Source organism: Monodelphis domestica, chromosome 1 (assembly GCF_027887165.1).
Source record: "Monodelphis domestica isolate mMonDom1 chromosome 1, mMonDom1.pri, whole genome shotgun sequence".
Taxonomy (NCBI): domain Eukaryota; kingdom Metazoa; phylum Chordata; class Mammalia; order Didelphimorphia; family Didelphidae; genus Monodelphis; species Monodelphis domestica.
In genome coordinates, this window is record NC_077227.1 from 283,469,286 (window position 1) to 283,491,241 (window position 21,956).

Below are 21,956 nucleotides of genomic sequence, written 5' to 3' on the forward strand. Positions count from 1 at the left end.
TTATCCTGCACTGTCACCTTTCATTGCTCATTGTCAGCAAACTGTGGAATGTATTCCTGCTCCAGAACTTCTGGCAGCTTGCTTTTCTGATCTTCCAAAGCTCACAAGATTGTCACTATTTCCAATATACCTCTGCTTAAGAACAGGAAAAAACAAACACAAAACTTAGAAAAGAAGCACTATGTATTCTTGCATCTGTGGTCTTGGATGGACAAGGCAGATCACTGGTACTAATAGTTCTAGAGCAAAAGATAAGAGATATTGCCAGGATTTACAAATTGATTAGATATCAGAGTGTAAAGACAAGTTAAGGAAGCCTCTAAAGTTGTGAACCTGGGTGACTCAAACTATGTCAGTGTCCTGAAGAGAAACAAGGAAGTTAAAAACAAAGGGTGGCTATGGTGAAAAGATTTGTTTTTGGCATATTGAGTTTGAGATGTGTCTGACTCCATGGACCATAGCGTGGAGATCATAGCATAGTGTCCATGGGGATTTTTTTGGTAAAGATTCTGGAGTTGTTTGCTATTTCCTTCTCCAGTGGATTAAGGCAAATACATGGTAAGTGATTTGCCAAACATTGCATTAAGTATCCTAGGCCAAATTTGAACTCAGGTTTTTCTACTCCAGGCCCCATATTTTGTATCTCTACTGAGCTATCTAGCCACCCTTCACAATATTACTATCATTTACATAGCTCTTTAAGGTTTGCAAAGTGCTTTACAAATATCTCGTTTCCTCACAACCCTGAAAAGTAGGTACTGTTTTTATTATCCCTTTTTTACAGATAAGGAAACCGAGGCACAGAGGTTAAGGGACTTGCCCAGGGTCACATAGAAAATTTCTGAGGTTACATTTGAATTTATAGCTTCCTTATTCCAGGCCTACCTCTGTATCCACTGTACTATCTAGCACAATGCCTGGCACATAGTAGACATTTAAATGCTTGTTAACTTATTCTTTCAATACCTAGTATGTAGTTCCTTTGTGCCAAATGTCTTTAATTTAACAAAGCTAACGGTACTTTCAACATCTCACTTATCTTATGTATCAATTTCCTGTTGACTATTTTTTCTGGGTGGAAAGATCTTTCTACTAGGGCAAAAAGACTGAAACAAAGTAAGAATTGATCTGTTTAATGTTTATATTGCCCACAATTCCTTTTATTAATCCTACCTTTTTTTTTCCTACCAAGCATATAATTATTTGTTTATTTATCTACCTCTTTTCCATCCTTCTGTACTTTTTTTTTTGGACTCTAAATCCAACAGGACCTTTTTGCTGAACAGTCGTTGCCTCAATGTGCCTGAGAGTGGTGTGGGGAAACTATACAAAAGCTTGCTTTTCTGCTGACACCTCTTATCATTCTTCCCCAGCCACCCCAAACAAATACAGATAACAAGATCCCTGACTTAGATCTGGAAAGAAGTCAAAACTCATATATACAGTTCTTGGAGTTCTCCCTAGTAAGCTAACTCTTCCCAAGCCTCTTGTGATACTTTCTTGGGCTCCTCTTTGTAAAAGAAAGGATAGATGTGGGAAATAAATCAGCATCGCTCCCAATATTGTGTCCTCCCTAACAACACAACACACACTCGCTCCAGTTAATGTCATTTTTGCGATAAGTTCATCCAGTTCTCGAGAAGCTTTCATATCTTAACACCTCCACGGTCGTTTTCTAATCTTGTAAACATCTAATTGGAGTTTCCGTTTTACTAAATTTAACAACTCTTTCATAAAAAAGACCACGTTAAAAACCAAAATTGACCAAGGACGCAAGACCAAGACGGAAGAACTCTGGAATTCGAGGAACCTTCCCCGAAGTGGCCCGAACTCCACGCGCGCAAGCGCACGAGACGTAAATCGGGGTCCTCATTACTGGCTCTCAATCATTTTTGGCAAAAAATTTTTTTACTGTAAAATGAACCCCTGAAACCAATTAGCTCTTCAGACAGAAAAATTCAAATGGAGACATTAAAAAGATTATATAGACTACGCACTCCGTAAATATATATGTGACATATGTACTTCTTCATGAATACGGCAGTTGTCTAGACACCTTGCATCCTGCGCAGAGGGCCTTAGTGGCGGTGGCCGGCGGGAAGAGAAGCTTTCAAAGCAGCTGCCAGGGGCTGCGGCGCTTTAGCGGCGGTGTCGGTACTTCTTCCAGGTCTTAAGCGATGAAACTCCAGTGTGAGGTAGAGGTGGTTAACCGCCACCTTCCTACCTTTGGCCTGAAGGGTCGGGGTAAAGGCACCAGAGCAGTGCTGTCCTTGGGCCGGCCGTCGGACAAGACGCTGCCCCAGTCTCAGTCTGGGACCGCCCACCTAGTCATACACACCCTGAAGGACAAGACTGGGAGCAGGTACAAGGTGAGCGTCTCCCACACTCCTCGCAGCCCCGTAAGCAATGTCGGCCCGCAGGAGGGATAGGGAGCCTCCTCGCCCCTCCGTGAGAGAGGATTATAGGCCTTGAAGGGTAGGGAAGCCCCGAGGGCCCGCACTATCTGTGTGGATCCCCACGGACGCCGAGGAAGAGCAACTCCTCCACCCCCAACCCCGAACCCTCTGCTTTTTGAAAAGCCGAGAACTCGCAAGTGTCGTCCCCTCCCACTCCAACGCGAAGTCGTCTCCACATGTTTTATCTGCAGGTTTGCTTTGGCTGGATGTTTGGCCACTTGTTGGTCCAGTTGCTAGGAATAGGATCACCCTCTCAAAACTTGGGGAGTGAAGCATTTGAAATTGCAGGCCAACCGATGCCAAAATACGGCCATAACTGTGAGGTTTAGTGCAGCGGTGGTGAGGCAGGGCTGCTTTTCACTTCCAGCCGAGCTTTCTGTACTCCGTTAGTGTTAAACATCGAGGGGGTTACTTGGCACACACAAAAATGAAGGTCAAGGATAGTACATTCTTTTAGGGGGATTTAAGTACGTTTACACAAGTAAATATCAGCTCTGCTTGTCTTGGGGTTTATTGGAAGTTAAAGTCGATGTAGTAATGCAGTGAGTTGCTTTTACTTTTTCTTGAATATAAATTCCTATAACTTAATTTGACTTTTTGATGCTGTATTTATGTACCGAAATATTTGGTCACCAATACATAATTGTTTTCTAAAATACTGTAGTTGATTCACCAAAGGGAAAAAGCTGGATTCTCCTACAGGCTGTAATTCTATTACAAAGTAACCTAATGCCAGAAGCTTTATCACCATAATGTTAAAGTTAACATTCAAGATTTGATGCTACTCTCTACCAACTTAAAATAATTCTGAAGGTTTACAGGCTTTATTCTTTAAAAGTAAGAAACAAGATGCCAAAACTACATAGTGCCCTGCCCTTGATTTTCACCGTACTAGTCCAGGTTGAGTTAGATGACTTTATTCAGATCTCTACAGTGAAAAAACAGTTTTATTTGAATAGATAGAATGCTAATGGTGGCTATCCCATTCAGAGCCCCTAAACTTTTATTAAGGACCTTGAGAGCTATGGAAATTTTACACTATGTGGTAGAATCATTTTTATAGAAGGAAAGATTTGTATAATCTAGTATAATCTTCTCTTAACAGATGAAAAAACTGAAACCCAGAGGCATTAAATAATTTGCCTCCAATCACACCGTTAGTGACAAAGCCAGAACTAGAATCTAAATCTCAATTATTCTTTCCAAGCAACCTTTTCATGTTCCTAAGGTTCTTCCCTCTCCCTATAAAAATCCTACTTAATCTTGTAAATGCTAAATTTGAATTCACTTATTGAGATCTCTCATTTCTAACTATATTATTGTAATTTCCACAGTGAAAACACAAGATTAATTTGTTCTATTTGGTAGTATTAAATTTTTCAAATTAATTTATCAGATAAGTTTTAACAAGCTCTGTGAAGTGACCCCTTGAAAATTTGTAATATTAAAAGTGTAAATTAATTTTATTAGTAGCATCATTTTTATTATATTGACTAAGCTTACCCATAAACACTGAATATTCCTCCACCTATATAGGCTATTCTTTAGCTCTGTAAGGAGTCCTTAGTAGTTGAACTTTTGCTAGTCTTTGTATGCTTTGGGATAAATTTGCCCATACATTTGTTAATGTTTACTTCAAAAGAATATGTGGTAGTAAACCAGATGTTCTTCTGGATTGATTAGGCCTGACTTAAGGTATGTATATAACTCCCTTGGGCGAATTTTACAACAGGTATGAAATCTTCAGAAAGTTAGTTTTGAATTTTGAGATTGAATTCTTTTTTTTTAATCCTTACCTTTTATTTTGGAATATTAAGTATTGGTTTCAAGAGAGAAAAATGGTAAAGGGTAGGCAATTGAAGTTAAGTGGCTTGCCAGGGTCACACAGCTTGGAAGTTTTTGAGGTCAAATTTGAACTCAAAACTTTCCCTCTCTAGGCCTGGCATTTGAATTCTTTACATTAAGAATGATAACAGGGAGTAGCTTCGTGCATACTTCCTAAGCTGTGTGACCCTGAGCAAGTTACAACCCCTATTGCCTAACCCTTATCACTCTTTTGTCTCAGATTTAATACATATTATTAATTTTAAGATAGAAGATAAGGGCTTTTTTTAAAAAGAGCTTAAAAAGAATCATTAAAACTTCAAAATAATAGTGCCCAAATAGTGTCAGATTAAGAGAAAGTTAAAATGGACTTTCATTTTTCTCAGAATTGTTTTTTTTAACTTTGCTACTTTTATTTGTTTCAAACAGCTAAAGGAAAATATTGAACAATTTTTTACTAAATTTGTGGAAGAGGGGAAAGCCACTGTTCGATTAAAGGAACCTGCCGTGGATGTCTGTCTTAGTAAGGTATTGTGTCAGAAGTTTCTTTTGAAAATTTGACCTACCAGAATTAGAAAATTTAGGGGGTAAGGGAACAATCTAAGGAAAACAGGAATTTTCAGTTTATTGGGTAAAAAGATTAAGACTTTTTTTCTTGTGGTTGTACTTTGCTTCCTCTATAGCCTTCTGATATGCAACTTCTGTGGGGCTCAGTTTCCTTATCTGTAAAGTGAGAAGGTTGAACTAGATGACTGATAAGGTTCCTCTCTATGATCCTGTGCTCAAACTAGAATTAAAACTTATTTTCTGATTTCCAAAGCAAGAGCTATTATTTAGATAGAATAAATCAGTTTATATTACCAATCCTAAAGAGGATTATGATTTACTTATTTTAATTCCTTGGATTTTTTCTTCTTTTCTTTAAAAAAAAATGTTTTCAATCAACAAAAATCCATCTTCTCTTTCTCCCAGCCCTACCCTCACTTTATAATGAAAGAAAAACAAAACCCCTGTAACAAAAATGTATAGTCAAGGAAAACAAATTTCTGAATTGATAATGTTAAAAAAAATACTCATTCTGGTGAGTCCTTCACCTTTCTATTAGGAGGTGAGTAGCATGTTTTATCATTAGTCCTCTTAGAAACATGGTTGTTATTGCAGTGATCAGAGTTCTAATTCTTTCAAATTTGTTTTGCAGCACAATTGTATCCCATCACTTATTCATTTATTTATATATCATAACTTGTCCAGCCATTCCTCAATTTATGGGCATCTCCTCAGTCTCATTCTTTGCTCAAAAATAGCCATAAATATTTGTGTGCATTTTTAGAATTTGATTTGCTTAGGAATGATTGTTCCTTTAATATATCTTCCCTCTAATTTCCCCTGCACCCTTTCCCTATTTTCCTATTAAGTCACATATTCTATATCCAATTGTGTATCTATCAGATGTTTCCACCATCCTTCTTGTTTGTATAGATGTTTGCTGAACATCTTGATTATGTAAGATAACTTTTTCTAATCTTCCTCTTTTGCCTTACCCCAACCACTCTGTCTTCTTCCCCTCTCTTTCCATTCTTTTAAGATCAAGATAACAGAAATCCTCCCAGAACTTCTGTTTATCACAATTCCTCTATGGCCCCCTGATGATTACCTTTTATTTATTTTTTGGATTACTTTCTGTCCTAGAATTGATTCTTCTAAGTATCAGTTCTAAGGCAGCAGAAGAGTAGCAAAGTCTAGACAATTGGGGTTAAGTGACTTGTCCAGGGTCTCATAGGAAATGTCTCAGGCTAGTTTTGAACCCAGGACCTCCCATCTCCAGGCCTGGCTCTCTATCCACTGAGCTCTCCTGATGATAGCTTTTAGAGGAAAACATATCTTCTCCCTGTATTAAATGTAAGCAATTTATCCTTTTTTAGTCTTTCTTGATTATGGTTCTGCTTATTTTATTTATTTATTTATTCATTTATTTATTTATTTATTCATTCATTTATTTGTTTGTTTGTTTTGGTAACTCCTTTGTACTAAAAGTTTCTATATAGGTCTGGTCTTTTTGTCAGGAATGCTTGGGATCCTCTATTTCATGAAAGGCCTGTTTTTCCCCTCATTTAAGAGTATACTCAGCTTTGGTGGATGTTATTCTTTACTGTAATCATATACCCTTTGCCTTCTGAAATAGTATAGTAGTCTGGCTGCTAAGTCATGTGTAAGCCTGACTGTAATTCTTCAGTACTTGAATTTTCTTTTTTTACTGCTTGCATTATTTTTTCTTTGACCTGGAAGTTCTAGATCTTGGCTATTATATTTCTAGTAGTTTTCAATTTGGAATTTCTTTCAGGAAGGGAATTAATGGTTTTTTTTTTTTCTATTTCAATTTTGTCTTCCGGTTCCAAGAGATCTGGACAGTTTTCTTTTAAAATTTCTTGAAATTGAATGTCTAGGTTCTTTTTTTTGTTCATGGGTTGGCGTTTAGGCAGTCTTAATTTCTTTGTGGTCTGTTTCATATATCTTGTTGCCTCATAGAGTCATTGGTTTATATTTGGTCCATTCTAATTTTACAGGATTTTCTTGCTTGGGCAAAGTTTTCTATCTCTTGTGCCAGACTGTTCATTACCTGTCTAATTCTTTTTAAAATTATTATTCAAAGATGCATGTAATAATTTTCAGCATACATTTTCCAAAATCATAAGATCCAAATGGTTTCCCTTCCAATCCCCACTCTTAGACGGTAAGCAATTTGATCTGAGTTATACACCTTTTACCATGCAAACTTTCCATATTGGTCATTGTTGTTAGAGAATACTCATAAAACCAAAACCCCCAAATAAAACCATAAATAAATTAATGAAAAGATAAGTATACTTTGATCTGTATCTGACTACCAACAGTTCTTTCTTTGGGTCCTTTTCTAATTCTTACATATAGCTCTCATTTCTTTTCTAATTTTTCCTCTAGTGCTCTGATTTATGAAAACATTTTAGATCTTTTTTTAACTTTACTCTTCTAGTAATTCTAGTCAAATTTGTGCCCAAGCTGTTTGTCTTGAGCATTCCTGTCACCATAATACATTTTTGTAGTGAGATTACTTTTTTTGTCATTCATTCTCCCAGCCTACTTTGGTCTTAATATTGGGGTCAGTTTTGGTGCACTTCTTTAGGAGAGTTCTTTAGGCTAGTTCTGTTGCTGCTTTCTTCAAGTACTGAGTGTTATATTATTTCCATATCTTAGGGTAGTCAGACTGGGAACCTGAAGCTCTTTATGCTCCCACAGTGGTCTAGTCCAGGGCAAAATTTGATTGTTGCCCCCTTGGTCTGAACTCTGCAAGTTCCTAATCTGTTTTTTGAACCAGCAGAGTGAGGCTGGACTCAACCCCTGTCAGACAGCTGTGAAGCTCTGCAACTTCATAATGAAAGAACCATAATCTTTCCCATTGTTTGGGATTCCTGCCTTGGTTATTCCTCTATAGATTTCATATTTGGCTAGAAGTTGGATCCTGCTTTGTTCCTGGTGTAAGAGTCACACTGCTTCTAAACTTACTCCTCTTAGTCTAGGGCCTGCAGCTGACTGCTGCTCATTTGGAACACTACCCCTGGATTTATGTTCTGTCACTGGGTCATTTGTGCCTGGCAAAGCTCCCAGTTCACAACAGGTGTATTGCCATGTGGTGCCTTGCATCTCCTCTGACCTTGGGAAACATCCTTTCATTGGAGTGTACCTGCAATGGTTTCTTCTTTACCAGACTCCAGCCCCAGGGTTGGTGAACCTTTTAGAGACAGTGCTGTCCCCCCAACCAAGTGTCATGCCTGCTTCTCCCCTTTCCCCCCTTCCTTGTGCTGTGCCTTCCCCACCACATGCTGGGTACACCACACACAGGGAAAGGAGAAAGTGCTCCCATTGGGCTTCTGGACAAAGGGGCAGGTGAAGTGAGGAATGTCCTCAGGGAGTGTAGAGACTACCATCTGTGAACCACCCACCTTACCACCTGTGTGCTCCCAATGGGCTGCTGGGCAGAGGGGTGGGGAACAGCTCCACACAAGTCCCTCTGCATTTATAATAATGAACTCTGGGGGGTGGGGAGGGAGGGTGACTGAGTACCTATAGAGAGTGCTTTGTGTGCCATCTTTGGTACCCATGCCATAGGTTCACCATCACTGGTCTAGAGGCTTCTCTTATCCTCCCCTAACTTTGGACTAGAAAAGTGACTTTTTCTTGAATTTCATCATCAGGATTCAATCTAGTGCAATGATGGCGAACCTTTTAGAGACTGAATGCCCAAACTGCATGGAGAAGAGAAGGGGGAGCAGCCCTGCCTCACATTCCTCTGGCTTTCCAGTAACAAACTGGTGATATCTGTGCTGTGGTGACCGCATGCATGCCCACAGAGAGGGCTCTCAATGTCCCCTTCTGGCATGCATACCATAGGTTCACCAACATGGGTTTCGTGCATTTTCTAGATCTGTTTGGTTGAGTTTAGTGGGAAGCTTACTGTGTTACTTACTGCATGCATTTCTCAACATCTTGATTCTGCCTCTTTTTTAACTTTTACTAACAAACTTCTTAAAGGAGTAGTTACATTACTTACTGTCTTACCATCCATTGAATATATAATTCCTTGCAATCTGATTTTCCCTAATCACCTCTGAAACAAATTTTAACAGTTGTCATTAACATCCTAATTCCATGATCCAGAAGTTCCAGTCCTTTTTTTGGGCTACTTGTTCCTTGATTTAGATATCAACCTTTTATGTTATTGACCACTCTTTTCTTGATATTCTCCTTCCTGATCTTGAGATCTTGTGTGTATTTTATTCCTATGTTTTCAGGGGTTTTTTTCCCCATTATTTCACTCCTGGAGTGTTATACTGGACATATTATACTGAACTGGGACAGCTAGGTCACACAGTGAATGGAATGCCACGCCTAGAGTCAGAAAGACCCAAGTTCAAATTAGACCTCAGATACAGTTGTGTGGTCCTGGACAAGTCATTAACCTTTCAGTTCTTCCTCTGTAAAATGAGCCAGAGAAGGATATGGTAAACCACACCCATATCTTAGCCAAGAGACAACACCCCACCCCCACCCCTCAAAAAAGGTTCAGAGTCAGACATGACTAAAATAACTAAAATAACAAGGGGATTGGGGGAAGTCTTCCTGCTAGTTAGAAAAAAACTGTCCTTAACTCCTTCACCAGATCACAAGTATGACCCTTCTCAGTGCCCTAAGCAACTCAGAGATGTTATAAGTTAGAGAACATTTGCCATTCTCCTTGTTAGATGAAGTTTCTTTACCACGGTGTTCCATATACTGTTGGAATCACAAATCTGGTCCCTCCAAAATATTGTAAAATATATGGCCCAGTGTTCTATCCTCAGTTCTCATTTCTCTATGAACTCCTATAGTGACCTCATTTGCTCTTGTGATTTATTCTAGTCACTCCCAAATCTTTTTTCTGGTTTCAACTCTTGAACTTAGGTCCTTCATTTTCATCTGCATCTGTCTAGATGTCCCTATGACACCTTATGTAACATGCCAAATCAGTGGTTACTTTCTTTTCAGAACCACTATCTCTTGACTTGACTTTTTATTTGGCAGTAATACCACATTTAAAAAAAAAATATGTTTGATTTCTCTAACAGCCCATTCCTTTTTCCTGTCATTCTATTTGATACCACCTTTTTGAGATAATATCTCTAGGCTGATCCTGAGGGAAATGTAGAGGGAACATCTGAGAATAGAATACTAGATAAGTATCTATATTTTTTTAGGGGTATGGGTTGTTTAGACCTGTGATTTCTTCAATATAATGATATCTAACTCTTCAGAACTTCTATAGAACTTTGTTGATATTTTTTTTTAATGGTACCTGCTGCCTTGAATTCCAGTTGATGGGGTCCAGGTCTAATACTAACAGATTAAAGTTTTAACTTTTGGAGGGTATAGTACTGTTTTATCCACATTTCTTCTAGCTTTTAATAGTACCTTATATTAAAATAGCAGGAAATTTAATTTCTTCAGACATTTTTCTATATATGCCCAACTTTGGATACCTTTGTAAAATGTTACAAGAAGTACTAGCATAGGTGCAAGAATTTTTATACTGAAATTTTTCAGTTCATTTTGCTTTTATGTATGTGTTTTGTAGGCCAATTCCAGTAACTTAAAGAATTTCCTGTCTGCTGTGAGGCTGGCTCACCAAGGCTGTGCAGTTGAAACATTACCACTTTTAACTCTGGCACCACTGAAGACTTCAGAAGTTGAAAAACCAAAAACTAAAATGGTCATTACATCCAAAAAAGATTATCCCTTAACCAAGAATTTCCCTTATTCCTTAGAACATCTTCAGGCTTCCTATTGTAGACTTGCTCGAATTGATATGCGAATGCTTTGCCTCAAAAAGCTTAAGAAATTAGACTTGAGTCACAACCATATAAAAAAACTACCAGCAACAATTGGGGACCTTGTCAACCTTCAAGAGCTTATCCTGAATGACAATCATTTGGAGACGTTCAGTGAAGTTTTATGTTCTTCCACACTCCAGAAGTCTCTTCAGAGTTTGGATCTCAGCCAGAACAAAATTAAAGCTCTCCCTTTGCAGTTTTGTCAACTCCAGGAACTCATATATTTGAAACTTGATGACAATGAATTGATACGTTTTCCATTCAAGATAGGCCAACTGAGTAACCTGCGATTTTTGTCAGCTGCTCGAAACAAGCTTCCATTTTTGCCCAGTAGTTTCAAAAAGTTATCCCTTGAGTACTTGGATCTTTTTGGAAATGTTTTTGAACAACCTAATCTCCTAGTTCCTAATATACAGTTGACGATACCATTAACATTATTAGAAACTTCTGCACGGGCTGTATTAAATTATAGGTAAGAATTTCTTAATATAGTTGGTGTTTTTTTGAAAATTATAAAATATTGGTGATGGTATTTGTTGTTGTTCTTGTCTTGTCAGTGAGATAGGTAATATATTAACTAGGAAAAGGGTGATGCTAGAAAGATAATCAGTAGTTCACTATACTACTTTTTGACCTGTAGCAGTATCTTATTTATTCATTGATTTGAATGAGGCAAAAGAATGTTTCCTTTGGGTTTTTGTGTTTGTTTTTGTTTTAATTTAAGTAGAATTAATTATTGGAGAATTCAGAACAAATTTTCCAAATTAGGGAAATGGTTGGAGGAAAGAATAAAATGAAGTTTTAATAGAGGCAAATGCACAATAGGAAAGACAAACAGTTCATTGAAATGGAGTCGGAACACAAGCTTAGAAAAAGAAATTGGTCAGATGAATGACTTAGGTGCAGTCCCTTTTTTTAAAGGGAAGGGTTAACTTGATGATAGCTCTTATTTAAAAAAAAAAGATTTAGAGGTGCATTTTAATCTTAAGAGAACTAGAAATGATTGAAACATTAGTAATTGTTGTCTTTCATTTGTTTCAGTATCTTAACTCTTTATGACCCCATTTGGGGTTTTCTTGGCATAGAAAACTGGAATGGTTTGCCATTTACTTCTCCAGCTTGTTTGCCAGTTAAAGAAACTGAGACACAGGGTTAAGTGACTTGTCCCAAGTCACACATTGACTAATGTTTGAGGTTACATTTGAACTTTGATCTTTTTGAACTTGGATCTTCTTGACTCCAGACCCAACATATATATATAGCTGCTATATCTTTATATTAGTTAACTAGCCTTATCTAATTTATTTACTTAAACTATGGGGGAAATTTTACATATTCTCTCCATAAATATAAACAAAATAGTCCAGTAAATTGACATAGAGATGAATTCAGGTATTAGGAAGAAACTCCTTGCCAAATATCTTAACATTTGTTAAATCTGGGACAAGTTAAGAGCAGCCCTACTTCCTCAGCTATTAAAGTAGACATAGTAAGTTTTCCTGATTTATATTACATTTAAGTTCCTTTATGAAAGCATTAAAACCTATGAGAGTAGAGGGAAAACACAGAGGAGAAAGAATAGATTTCTGACTTAGCTTTCTAGCTTAACAAGTTAGGGAACTTTTCAGTTTATTTTATTTTATTTTTTTTATTCACTTATGAACTATTGAACAACCTTTGCATTATTATGACAGTTATGACTGTGTTTGGTTTGTAGAATCTCATTGCAAGTCAAACCTTTATGACTTATCATATCTGAACCTTTTTTTAATAACATTTTTTAAATCTACCTTTCCAACAGAATTCCCTATGCTTCTCATATCATTCCTTTTCATCTTTGTCAAGATTTGGATACATCAAAATCCTGTGAATGTGGAAAATCCTGTCTAAGCTCTTTTATTCAAGCAACTATTACTATGAATCTTCACTATGTTGCTCACACTGTGGTGCTAGTAGATAATATGGGTGGTACTGAAGCACCCATTCTCTGTTACTTTTGTTCATTAACGTGTTATTCGCAATTCTTGGATAGATCAACAAAAAGTAATAGGTAATAGACTTATAAAATTTTGTCCAGAGATTAAATCTATTTTATACTTCCTTACATGAATTCAATTGTAAGTGTAATATATATCACAAATAGGTTAACTAATGTCAGATTAAAAAAGAAAAAATGTATTTTCCTAACTTTGAAGTAAAATTCTAAATTGGCTTTTATAATGAGTTTAATTTTAGCCTAAAGCTTAATTCTTGAGTCAATTTGAGTTGGTTGATCACACCTATTTTGGTTTGAACACTTACATGTCATATAGCAATATGTTACTTTCTTAGATGTTGTTAGATTCTGTAACAACTTTTTATGAATAGAGCAAAATGCTTTTAAAAGAGAACTACATGAGTTCTAAGTGTAGTGAAAAAATGTCAAGTGAAACACACTACATAAAGAATTCTAAATGTGACTAGCTTTAACTCTTCAGGAATATTATTTGAATGTGTGATAATGACTAGGTGTGGAGTAGAAAGCACTGTTATGTATTTTCACTCAAAACTCCTATTACATGTCTTATTACTTAGATTCACCCTCAGTTTCACATTCATCTTGTCCTTGACATGATTCTTAAGCTTTAGATATTTATTTTTTACCTTGTAAAGTATCTTGATATGAGGAATAGAATTTTTGAGTTATTTTCAAACCTTTGTTAACTTTTTAAATAAATATCTCATTTGGTTTTGTTGTTAATTTTAGCTTAATGTTCTAAATCATTTTAGGTCCACATGTGTTTAGCTCATTCCATGATGAGTAGAGTGGAAGCATTGTAATAATGATAGAAAAGGACTGGTCAACTCTAGGTGATCTTAAGATCTGTTTCTGTAGAAACACTCCCTTTCTGCCCACTCTACTTCTTCTGAAGTCAGCTGTACAGTAAAATTATGAATTTCTACATGTACTATTACACTGGCTTAGAGTGTTTTCTCTGGGAATAAATATTTGCAGTTTTATTTTACATAGTGGTTTCATTTTGTGAAAATAACATTTGCTAACACTTTCTTTGGAAGACTAAGCATCACTAAGAATGCTAACCACTGTGTACTTAAATATTTCCTTTTTCAGTTTGGGTTTTTTTCCCCTCCAAATACCATTATACTGTAACCACATCATATTTTTACTTATTCTAAAATATAGAGTTATTCTGCAAGTTCAGTTATTATAGTGCTACTAAAATGAAAATGAAATTAGTTTATGTTTATGTGTTTCACTACAATTTGCATTAGCAAGTTATATGATCTCTTACCAGTAAATTTTTAAGTTCATTGAGAAAGTCAAAACAATTTCTTTTTTCTTACATTTTTATTGATACATTGTTTTTACATTGAGTGTGTTTCCCAATATATCTCTAGCTGAGGGAGATCTTCTAAAAGCATATACTTTTCCAGGATGTCAATAAGAAAGAAGGAACAAAATACAGCAAAACTAATCAAAACAAATGCATATTCCTACACTTATTCCATATATCCAAGCCATTACCAATCTTTGTTGCTTCCACTTTTCCTATATGTCCTATAGCAGTAATGGCAAACCTTTTAGAGACTGAGTGCTGGGCCCTATCCCACCATACACCCCAGACTTTGTATTGTGTCTCCCCCCCCCCCCCCAAGTTACAGGGCATACTGCCCCCCCCCTTCCCAAGCTGGGAAGGGAAAAAGTGTTCCCATTGGGCTGCTGGGTGGAGGGGTGGGTAAAGTGAGGAAGGGGAGGGGAGTGGCCAGAGTGCTCCACTTTGCTCCAGCTCTACTGCCTGTGAGCTACCCACTTTACTCCCTGTGCACTCCCATTGGGCTGCTAGGCAGAGGGGTAGGTGATGTGAAAAAATATCTTCAGGCACCATGGAGAGGGGAAGGGGAGGGTGACCGCATGTCCATAATGAGTACTGTTTGTAACATCCTTCCATCCTTGGCACCTGTGACATAGGTTCGCCATCATTGTCCTATAGTCCCCTCTCTCCATTCATATAGCCAGAACTCTGGTGCAAGCCCTTCAAGTCTTAGCTCAAATTGCACCCTCTGAAAAAGTCCTTTTCTGATTTCCTTGGTCCCCTCCTGCTGTTAGTACCTTTCCTCAGGAATTGCCTCCTATTTATATACTACATGTATTTTATGTGTTTATACTTGTCTGCTTTTACCCCCATTAAAATATGTCCCTATGGGAGACAATGAAATTTTTGCCTGACTTTCTATCTATAGCACTTCACAGTTCCTGGCATAAAGGTAAGCACTGCTGTTTGGTCTTCTTCCCTTAATTCTCTACCCACTGTAGTGCATCTGTAGTGTAGTCCAATTATCAAATTGATCTTAAAATGCAGCTTTGGTCCTGGTACCTCCTATGTCACTCCTAATTAATAGACTGAAATAACTCCCTATCCAGGAATCAAATTTTTAAAATCTTACACTCAAAGCCTTTGTACCTTCTACATTTACAGACTTCTTGTATGTAAAGGGCCCCATGTCCTTTGAAATCCAGTGATACTGACATCCTTGCTGTTTTTCATACAAGATAATCTATCTTTGACTCCAGGCATTTTGCCAGCCATACTTGGGGGATAGTCACATTCTCCCTCCTTATCCAAATTTCATTTAAAATCCTGCTTTCTAAAGGAAATCTTTACTGCATCCCCTTTCATACTAGTAGTACTATATCTCATCTCCAATTTGTGCAGGTTTGTTTCCATGTCTTTCCCATTAGACTGAGCTTCCGGAGAGTAGGAATTTGTGGCCTTTCTCTGTATTCATACCATTTAGTACAGTTCCCAGAATATAATAGGCTCCTTAAAAATGCCTGGCGACATAATTCTGAAGGATTTATGACAAGGAATGCTATTCACCTCCAGAGAAAGAACTTATGGAGTCTGAATGCACATACTGTTTTTTGCTTTATTTGTGTGTGCATTTTTGAAGTTTATTTTATATGACTTTTCTTAGGATATGTCTAATATATGTATGTTTTGCATGATCATACATATATAATCTTGATCAGATCACTTAGTATCTCAGGGAGATGGGGAGGATAGGGAGGAAGGAAGACAATTTAGATATTATAATTTTAGAAAACATGTAAAAGATTGTTATTACAAGTAATTGGGAAAATATATATATTTTTAAATCCTATTGTCTTTTATATTTCAGGGCCAAACTGGTCAGTATTATTTTGCAACATTCAGTTTTGATCATTTTTTTTCCATTTAGGATTATTACAAGTTTATACATGTTTTCTTTCCTACCTTTTCTTATTGTACTTAAAGATTTTCCCAAGCTAAGGTGTATTCATCATAGCCATTTCTTATAGCACAAGTATTATTCAAATTATATTCACACACCACAGTTTGCTCAAATGGATGAGTATTTTTTTCCAGCTCTTTATTAATACAAAAATTTGGCTACAAAATATTTTGGTGTACTATGAATTGTATAACTAGGTCTGCAAATTTAACTAGAATCTGTGGATTTTAAATTTACTCCAAACTGCTTCGTCTAACAAAAGAGGAATGTCTACACCCCTAATTAAGGATTAAATTAAGTATTGAGGAGGATGGCCTATGACAGACATGTGCTAGCAAATGACAAATCAGAAACACTGACAGATCCCTGGGCTGTCCTAAGTCAAGCTTAAGCTACCATTGGTACATGTAAGATGCAGGAAAGTGATGTAAAAACCGTCTATATATTTCGCATCACTTCCTCTCTCCAGCCTCTTTTGTGGCGGAGAGGTGGCTGGCAGCAGCTTGCTAAGCATTACTGCATCTTGGCATGGTGGCAGCTATTGTCCAGGTTGGCAGTGAGTTTTCCTTGATACTATACTGGAAGAAACTGAGTAGCCTAGTTCAGGTGAGGCATCTTTACTGAGCTCTATTGGAGTTTAGGCTGATTCTTTCTCCTTTACCTTCCAACCACTAATCTCTTAGAAAGCCACTAATCTTCAGAGACTTCATGGCAGAGGGCTTTGAACTTCCCCTGGCACAGGCCAGGAGGAAGAAATCCTACACTCTTTCCCTCTCCCTTCTCCATAATTCCTTTCCTCTATATTAATTAAACCAACATAAATTTCCAAACTGACTTGGGTATTTTATTTGGGATATTCCCTGGCAACCAAAATTAATTTAGATTAGGTCTCAATCCTAAAATTATCCTTACTGTCTGGCTAATCCATGAAGGGTGTGATGAGGACCCCCAAATTTCTGTGAAATCTCTTTCCTTTCTATTACTTCCTGAAGTCAGCTTTTAATAGCTTATTTTGATCAGCTGTAGAGGTAAGTAAATTTGAATTTTTTTTTCCACCTTAAAGTAGAACACAGCTGTTTTAATCATAGCAACAAGGCCCTAAGGTCCTGGCTAGGAGAGCTGTTTCTAAATCGCCCTTGCCTTAGGAAACAACCCAATTAGCCGATCCTAATTGGCAATACTGACTGAGTGTTTTTAAGTAGCTGTGAAAAAACCTGGAGAAAAGTAGCCCTGTTAGAGAGAGTGGTTGTATGAAGTTTTAGCCTTGTCTTGTTCTGACTTTTCACACAAAAGACTTAATTGGATTGAAACTTTAAAAAGGACCACACACAGACACCTAAAAAAATGTGGCTACAGCCAGCACATAATTAACAACTGGCTTTTCAGTAAAATGACCAAAATTGGACAAACATTGGACTTTGTCTATTTCATAAACCCAGAGTATGTATGGCAATGGTCATATACCACACTGCTCCTGGTTGGGATTTTACTTGAAGCTGTAATATTGTATCTAATTTTCTCTAAGAGAGCCCTGGAAAATACCATGCATAAGGTAGAGAATCAAATAGGAGGATTATGTCAGTCTCCCCCTGGAAAACGTTTCCCAGCCAAACCAAACAATTGTTCCTTTTACTACTCGATAATATGTGGAACTAAATACTCGGCTTGAGCTTGTAGAAAAAAGTTTGGGGGAGCTTATAGCTTCTATAAAAAGCATTAAAAGAGACTTAATAACATCCCATAATAGGAGTGATTTATCTCTCCATACTTCATCATTATCAGAATCCCTGTCCCACCCTGCTCTACACAATTTGGCTCCTAGTTCTCAAACTGCCCCCTACCATACCCATCCTATTCCCCCTGCCTTGCCCCCTTGGCCCTAGCACCCCCCACTCCTTCCCCTGCACATGCCCCCTGCCCTACCCCTAAGCCCTGGTCCCTCCCCCTACCCATGCCTCTTGCCCTACCCCTGCCCATGCTGCTTATGCTCTGGGTGAAAATCCCCATCAGCATGAGGAATCTCATAAAAGTGCCCAAGCATCTTTATGAAGGTGGGGGGGGGGGGGATTGGAATCAGAGTGAAACCTTTGATTTTCCAGACCCCGATAAATTTTAATGCCAGTAATCCCTATACATCTCCCACACACACATAGTAAGGAACCTCATGTCATTTTAAAGGTGGGAAATTCATACTATGATTGTCTTTTGGACACTGGAGCATCTAGGTCAGTTTTGGTAAGCAAACCAGATGCAAAATGTGACTTTTTGGCTCTCTAAATGTAGTAGGTGTATCAGGAACACTTTTAAAGGTCCCAGAAGTTTCTCCTCTCATGGTGTGCATGGGACCCCTAACTGTTGAACATTCTTTTCTTCTAATGCCTGGATCTCCCACAAACTTACTGGGGAGGGATTTACTATGCAAACTACAAGCCACAATAATTTGCACCCCAGATGACTTTATGTCCTTGGAAGTACCTGAGGAATCTTTAAAATTGCTCCCTGTACTTCTCTCAGAGAGTCAGGAGGGGAAAGAGCATCCCACCTTTGTAATACTTGCAGATAAACCAGAGTCTCTTTGGGCCACATCTTCTTCCAATGTAGACTTACTTAAGTCAGCTGTTTCTGTGCAGATTAAAACTAAATCTAGCCCTCCTCCTTCCAGTAAAGAGGCATCTTTACTGAGCTCTATTGGAGTTTAGGCTGATTCTTTCTCCTTTACCTTCCAAACACTACCCTCTTAGAAAGCCACTAATCTTCAGAGACCTCATGGCAGAGGGCTTTGAACTTCCCCTGGCACAGGCCAGGAGGGAGAAATCCTACACTCTCCCTCTCCCTTCTCCTTAATTCTTTTCCTCTATATTAATTAAACCAACATAAATTTCCAAACTGACTTGGGTATTTTATTTGGGATATTCCCTGGCAACCAAAATTAATTTAGATTAGGTCTCAATCCTTAAATTATCCTTATACATCATAATATGTTGATGTGGCCCAGCACTGAATATTTAATTTATTCTCCATTTAAGGAATTATATATACACTTCTAGAATGAGTTAGTAGATTGAGGCCTATTAATCTATTTTGTATTTATTTTGAAAGAAACTTCCTTTTTTTATTATTTCCTAAATTCTTTTGTTGCTGCATAGAAATGTTTATTTTGGTGGTTTTCTTTTGTATCATGCTACTTTAGCTTTTAGTTTCTTTGTTTATTCTGTAGGATTTCTAAGTAAACTATTGTGTGTGTATATGTGTGTATGTATGTACAGTTATTATTTTTTAAAATAATTTGCTTTTTCATATAAATGTTTATTTTACCTTGTAAAAGGTTTCTTCTTCATCCAAATGGTGTAGTTTTACATGTTTGGCTTTTTTTATAATTGTTCTTGGTATAACTTGATCATAGTTTTAAAGTGAGACAAATGTTTTGGTTTTCCATTGCATATGAAAGTTATGTTTATACTATACTGTAGTCTATTATGGGTACAATCATCTTTTTTAAAATGTACATTTCTTAGTTTTAAAATATTTTATTGCTAAAAAAGGCTGTTATGCTCACTTCAGTGAGCCATCATCTGAACCTTCATCTTTTTGCTGATAAAAGATCTTGCCTCATTAATGGCTGCCTACTGACTAGGATGGTAATTGCTGAAGGTTGTGGGATGTCTGTAATGTAATGAACTTGGCCCCATCAACTGATTCTTCCTTTTACTTTAACATTTAGAGACCATTGTAGGGTTACTAATTGACCTAATTTCAGTACAGTTGACTCTCAGGAATAGGGAGGCCAAAGGAGAGAGAGATGGAGTTTGATATAGCACTCGCAACACATAAAACATTTATCATTTAAATTCTATGTCTTATAAGTGAGGTCATGACACTCCAAAACAAAATAATAACATCAAAGATCACTGATCAGACCACCATAGCAGATATGATGAGAAAGTTTGAAATACTGTGAGAATTAACAAGATGTTATAGACAGTGTGAGGTCATGTTATTAGGAAAAAATGGTGTCAATAGATTTGTTTGATGTAAAATTGGTACCAACTGGTGGCCCAGTGGACTAAGAACCAGACCCAGAGATGGGAGGTCCTGGGTTTAAATCTGACCTCAGATACTTCCTAACTGTGTGACCCTGGGCAAGTCACTTAACCCCCATTGCCTAGCCCTTACCACTCTTCTGCCTTAGTATTGATTCCAAGATGGAAGGTAAGGGTTTAAAAAAAAAAAAGATTGGCACCACCCTTCAATTTGTTTTTTAAATTACATTTGCAAAGTTTACTAAATCTAGGTATGTCTGTATTCATTAATGATAATGCTCTATAGTTAATAGCTTTATACCCAGTGTAAAAGATAATCTAATTAATGTCTCAGTATATATTCACTGTTTTATGCCTCTATATAGCTCTCTCCTCTGCATGTAATTCTATAAAGTAACTACTATTAGTGATAAATTTTAGGAATAATCTCAATTATTAATTGATTGAATAATTATTTATTGATAACCATTGTGAGTAAAATAATAAAATCCCTTGAAGTGCCTTGCAAAATACCTATGCCAACTCCATAGGACTCTGGTATATACCTTTTGGTTTTGAAATTACGGAATAAACTTGGCTACTTCACTATATATGGTATAGGGGACTCCACCCTACTTATTCTTTAAAATTTTATCCACCAGGAATATAGGCACCTCCACTTAAGGATTAAGTGTGGGGGAGGAAGGTCTATGACCCACATGTGCTAGCAAGTGACAAATCAGAAACAACTGATTGACCCCCTAGGCTGTCCTAAGCCAAGCTTAAGCCACCATTGGTATAGTAAGGCACAGGAAGTGATGCAAAGAACTGCCTTTAAATTTCACAATCACTTCCTATGAGGAGGCTTCGCCTTGGAACTTGACCGTGGAGGAACAAGGGCTTGAGAACTCAGATTGCTTCCCTTTGGACAGTCACATGGTGAGTGAAAAGGCTGACTCCCTTTCCTTGGCTTTTCTGGAGGCACCAGCCTCTGGAGAGGCCCCTCATCTTGGAAGAGGCCTCGTGGCTTGGAAGTCACATTAAATGTAATCCTTGGCTTCACCAACCCCCCCACCCCCCTTCCACTTTTCTGGGACCTCTGAATTCCTGCCTGGTTCAGATGAGGCCAGAGCAGCTATTTCTCTCTTTTTTTCTCATTTCCTTAATTTCCTCACTCTATTTGTAAATAAACTACCATAAAAACCATTCTGACTTGAGTAATTCATTGGGATTTAGTAACTAAATCCCTGGCAACCAACTCTCAAATATTCAGTCCAACCATAATTTTTACCCCTTACAGGACCTATATGATATCCCTTCATGGAAAGATAAGGAAACAATCTGACCTGGAAGAAAGAAACATGAAATGGGAAACTGGGCTTTTCCCTTCTGAAAAACAAAACAAAACAAAAAAAAAAAACATTCAACTGACTACCACCCTCCCTGCTTTGGGGGAAAGTTTGTGTAATTTGACTCAAGTAGACTGTAAGGGTTGGGCAGTTCAAATCTCAGATCTTTGGCCAAGCTGGGATAGATTTGAACCTGATGTTTTGTGATTTGCAACTCCTACAATAAAATGTTCGTTTAAACTCAGATAATTACTTCCCAGTACTTTATTTTTCAACACTAACAATAGCATTACTAGGTTTGTATTTCAAAGAGATCCAAAAAAGGATAAAGGACAAATAGGTACAAAAATATTGCAGCTTTTTGTGGTAGCAAAGAATTGGAAATTGTGGAATTGTCCATCAAACGGGGAATTGCTGAACAATTTGTCATATATGAGTATAGTGGAATACCATTGCACTATAAAAAATGACAAGCAGGATTTCAGAAAAGACATGGAATTAACGCAAAATGAAGTGAACAGAGCCACCATAACATTATACACGGTGAGCAATATTTTTTGATGAATAACTGAATGACCTAGTTATTCTCAGCAATGTATTTCACTTATTTTTCCTTTTAAGATCTCCCACAAA

At 37.3% G+C, this 21,956-nt stretch overlaps 1 protein-coding gene across 1 annotated transcript; it reads left to right on the top strand.

Annotated features, from left to right (window-relative positions):
* The first annotated feature begins 1,898 nt into the window (after positions 1 to 1,898).
* On the top strand, positions 1,899 to 14,898 carry LRR1 (leucine rich repeat protein 1). The gene is made up of 4 exons (XM_007473121.3): positions 1,899 to 2,369; positions 4,710 to 4,808; positions 10,426 to 11,153; positions 12,483 to 14,898. The coding sequence occupies exons 1-4, from the start codon at positions 2,178 to 2,180 to the stop codon at positions 12,733 to 12,735; spliced, it is 1,272 nt and encodes a 423-aa protein (XP_007473183.2). The 5' UTR covers positions 1,899 to 2,177; the 3' UTR covers positions 12,736 to 14,898.
* The last annotated feature ends 7,058 nt before the right edge of the window (positions 14,899 to 21,956 follow it).

Excerpts from the sequence above, each read along its gene's own strand:
- LRR1 (XM_007473121.3), top strand. The coding sequence starts at position 2,178 with ATGAAACTCCAGTGTGAGGTAGAGGTGGTTAACCGCCACCTTCCTACC. Across the intron at positions 2,370-4,709 it reads AGACTGGGAGCAGGTACAAG|CTAAAGGAAAATATTGAACA; the intron begins GTGAGCGTCTCC and ends TGTTTCAAACAG. Across the intron at positions 4,809-10,425 it reads TGGATGTCTGTCTTAGTAAG|GCCAATTCCAGTAACTTAAA; the intron begins GTATTGTGTCAG and ends TGTGTTTTGTAG.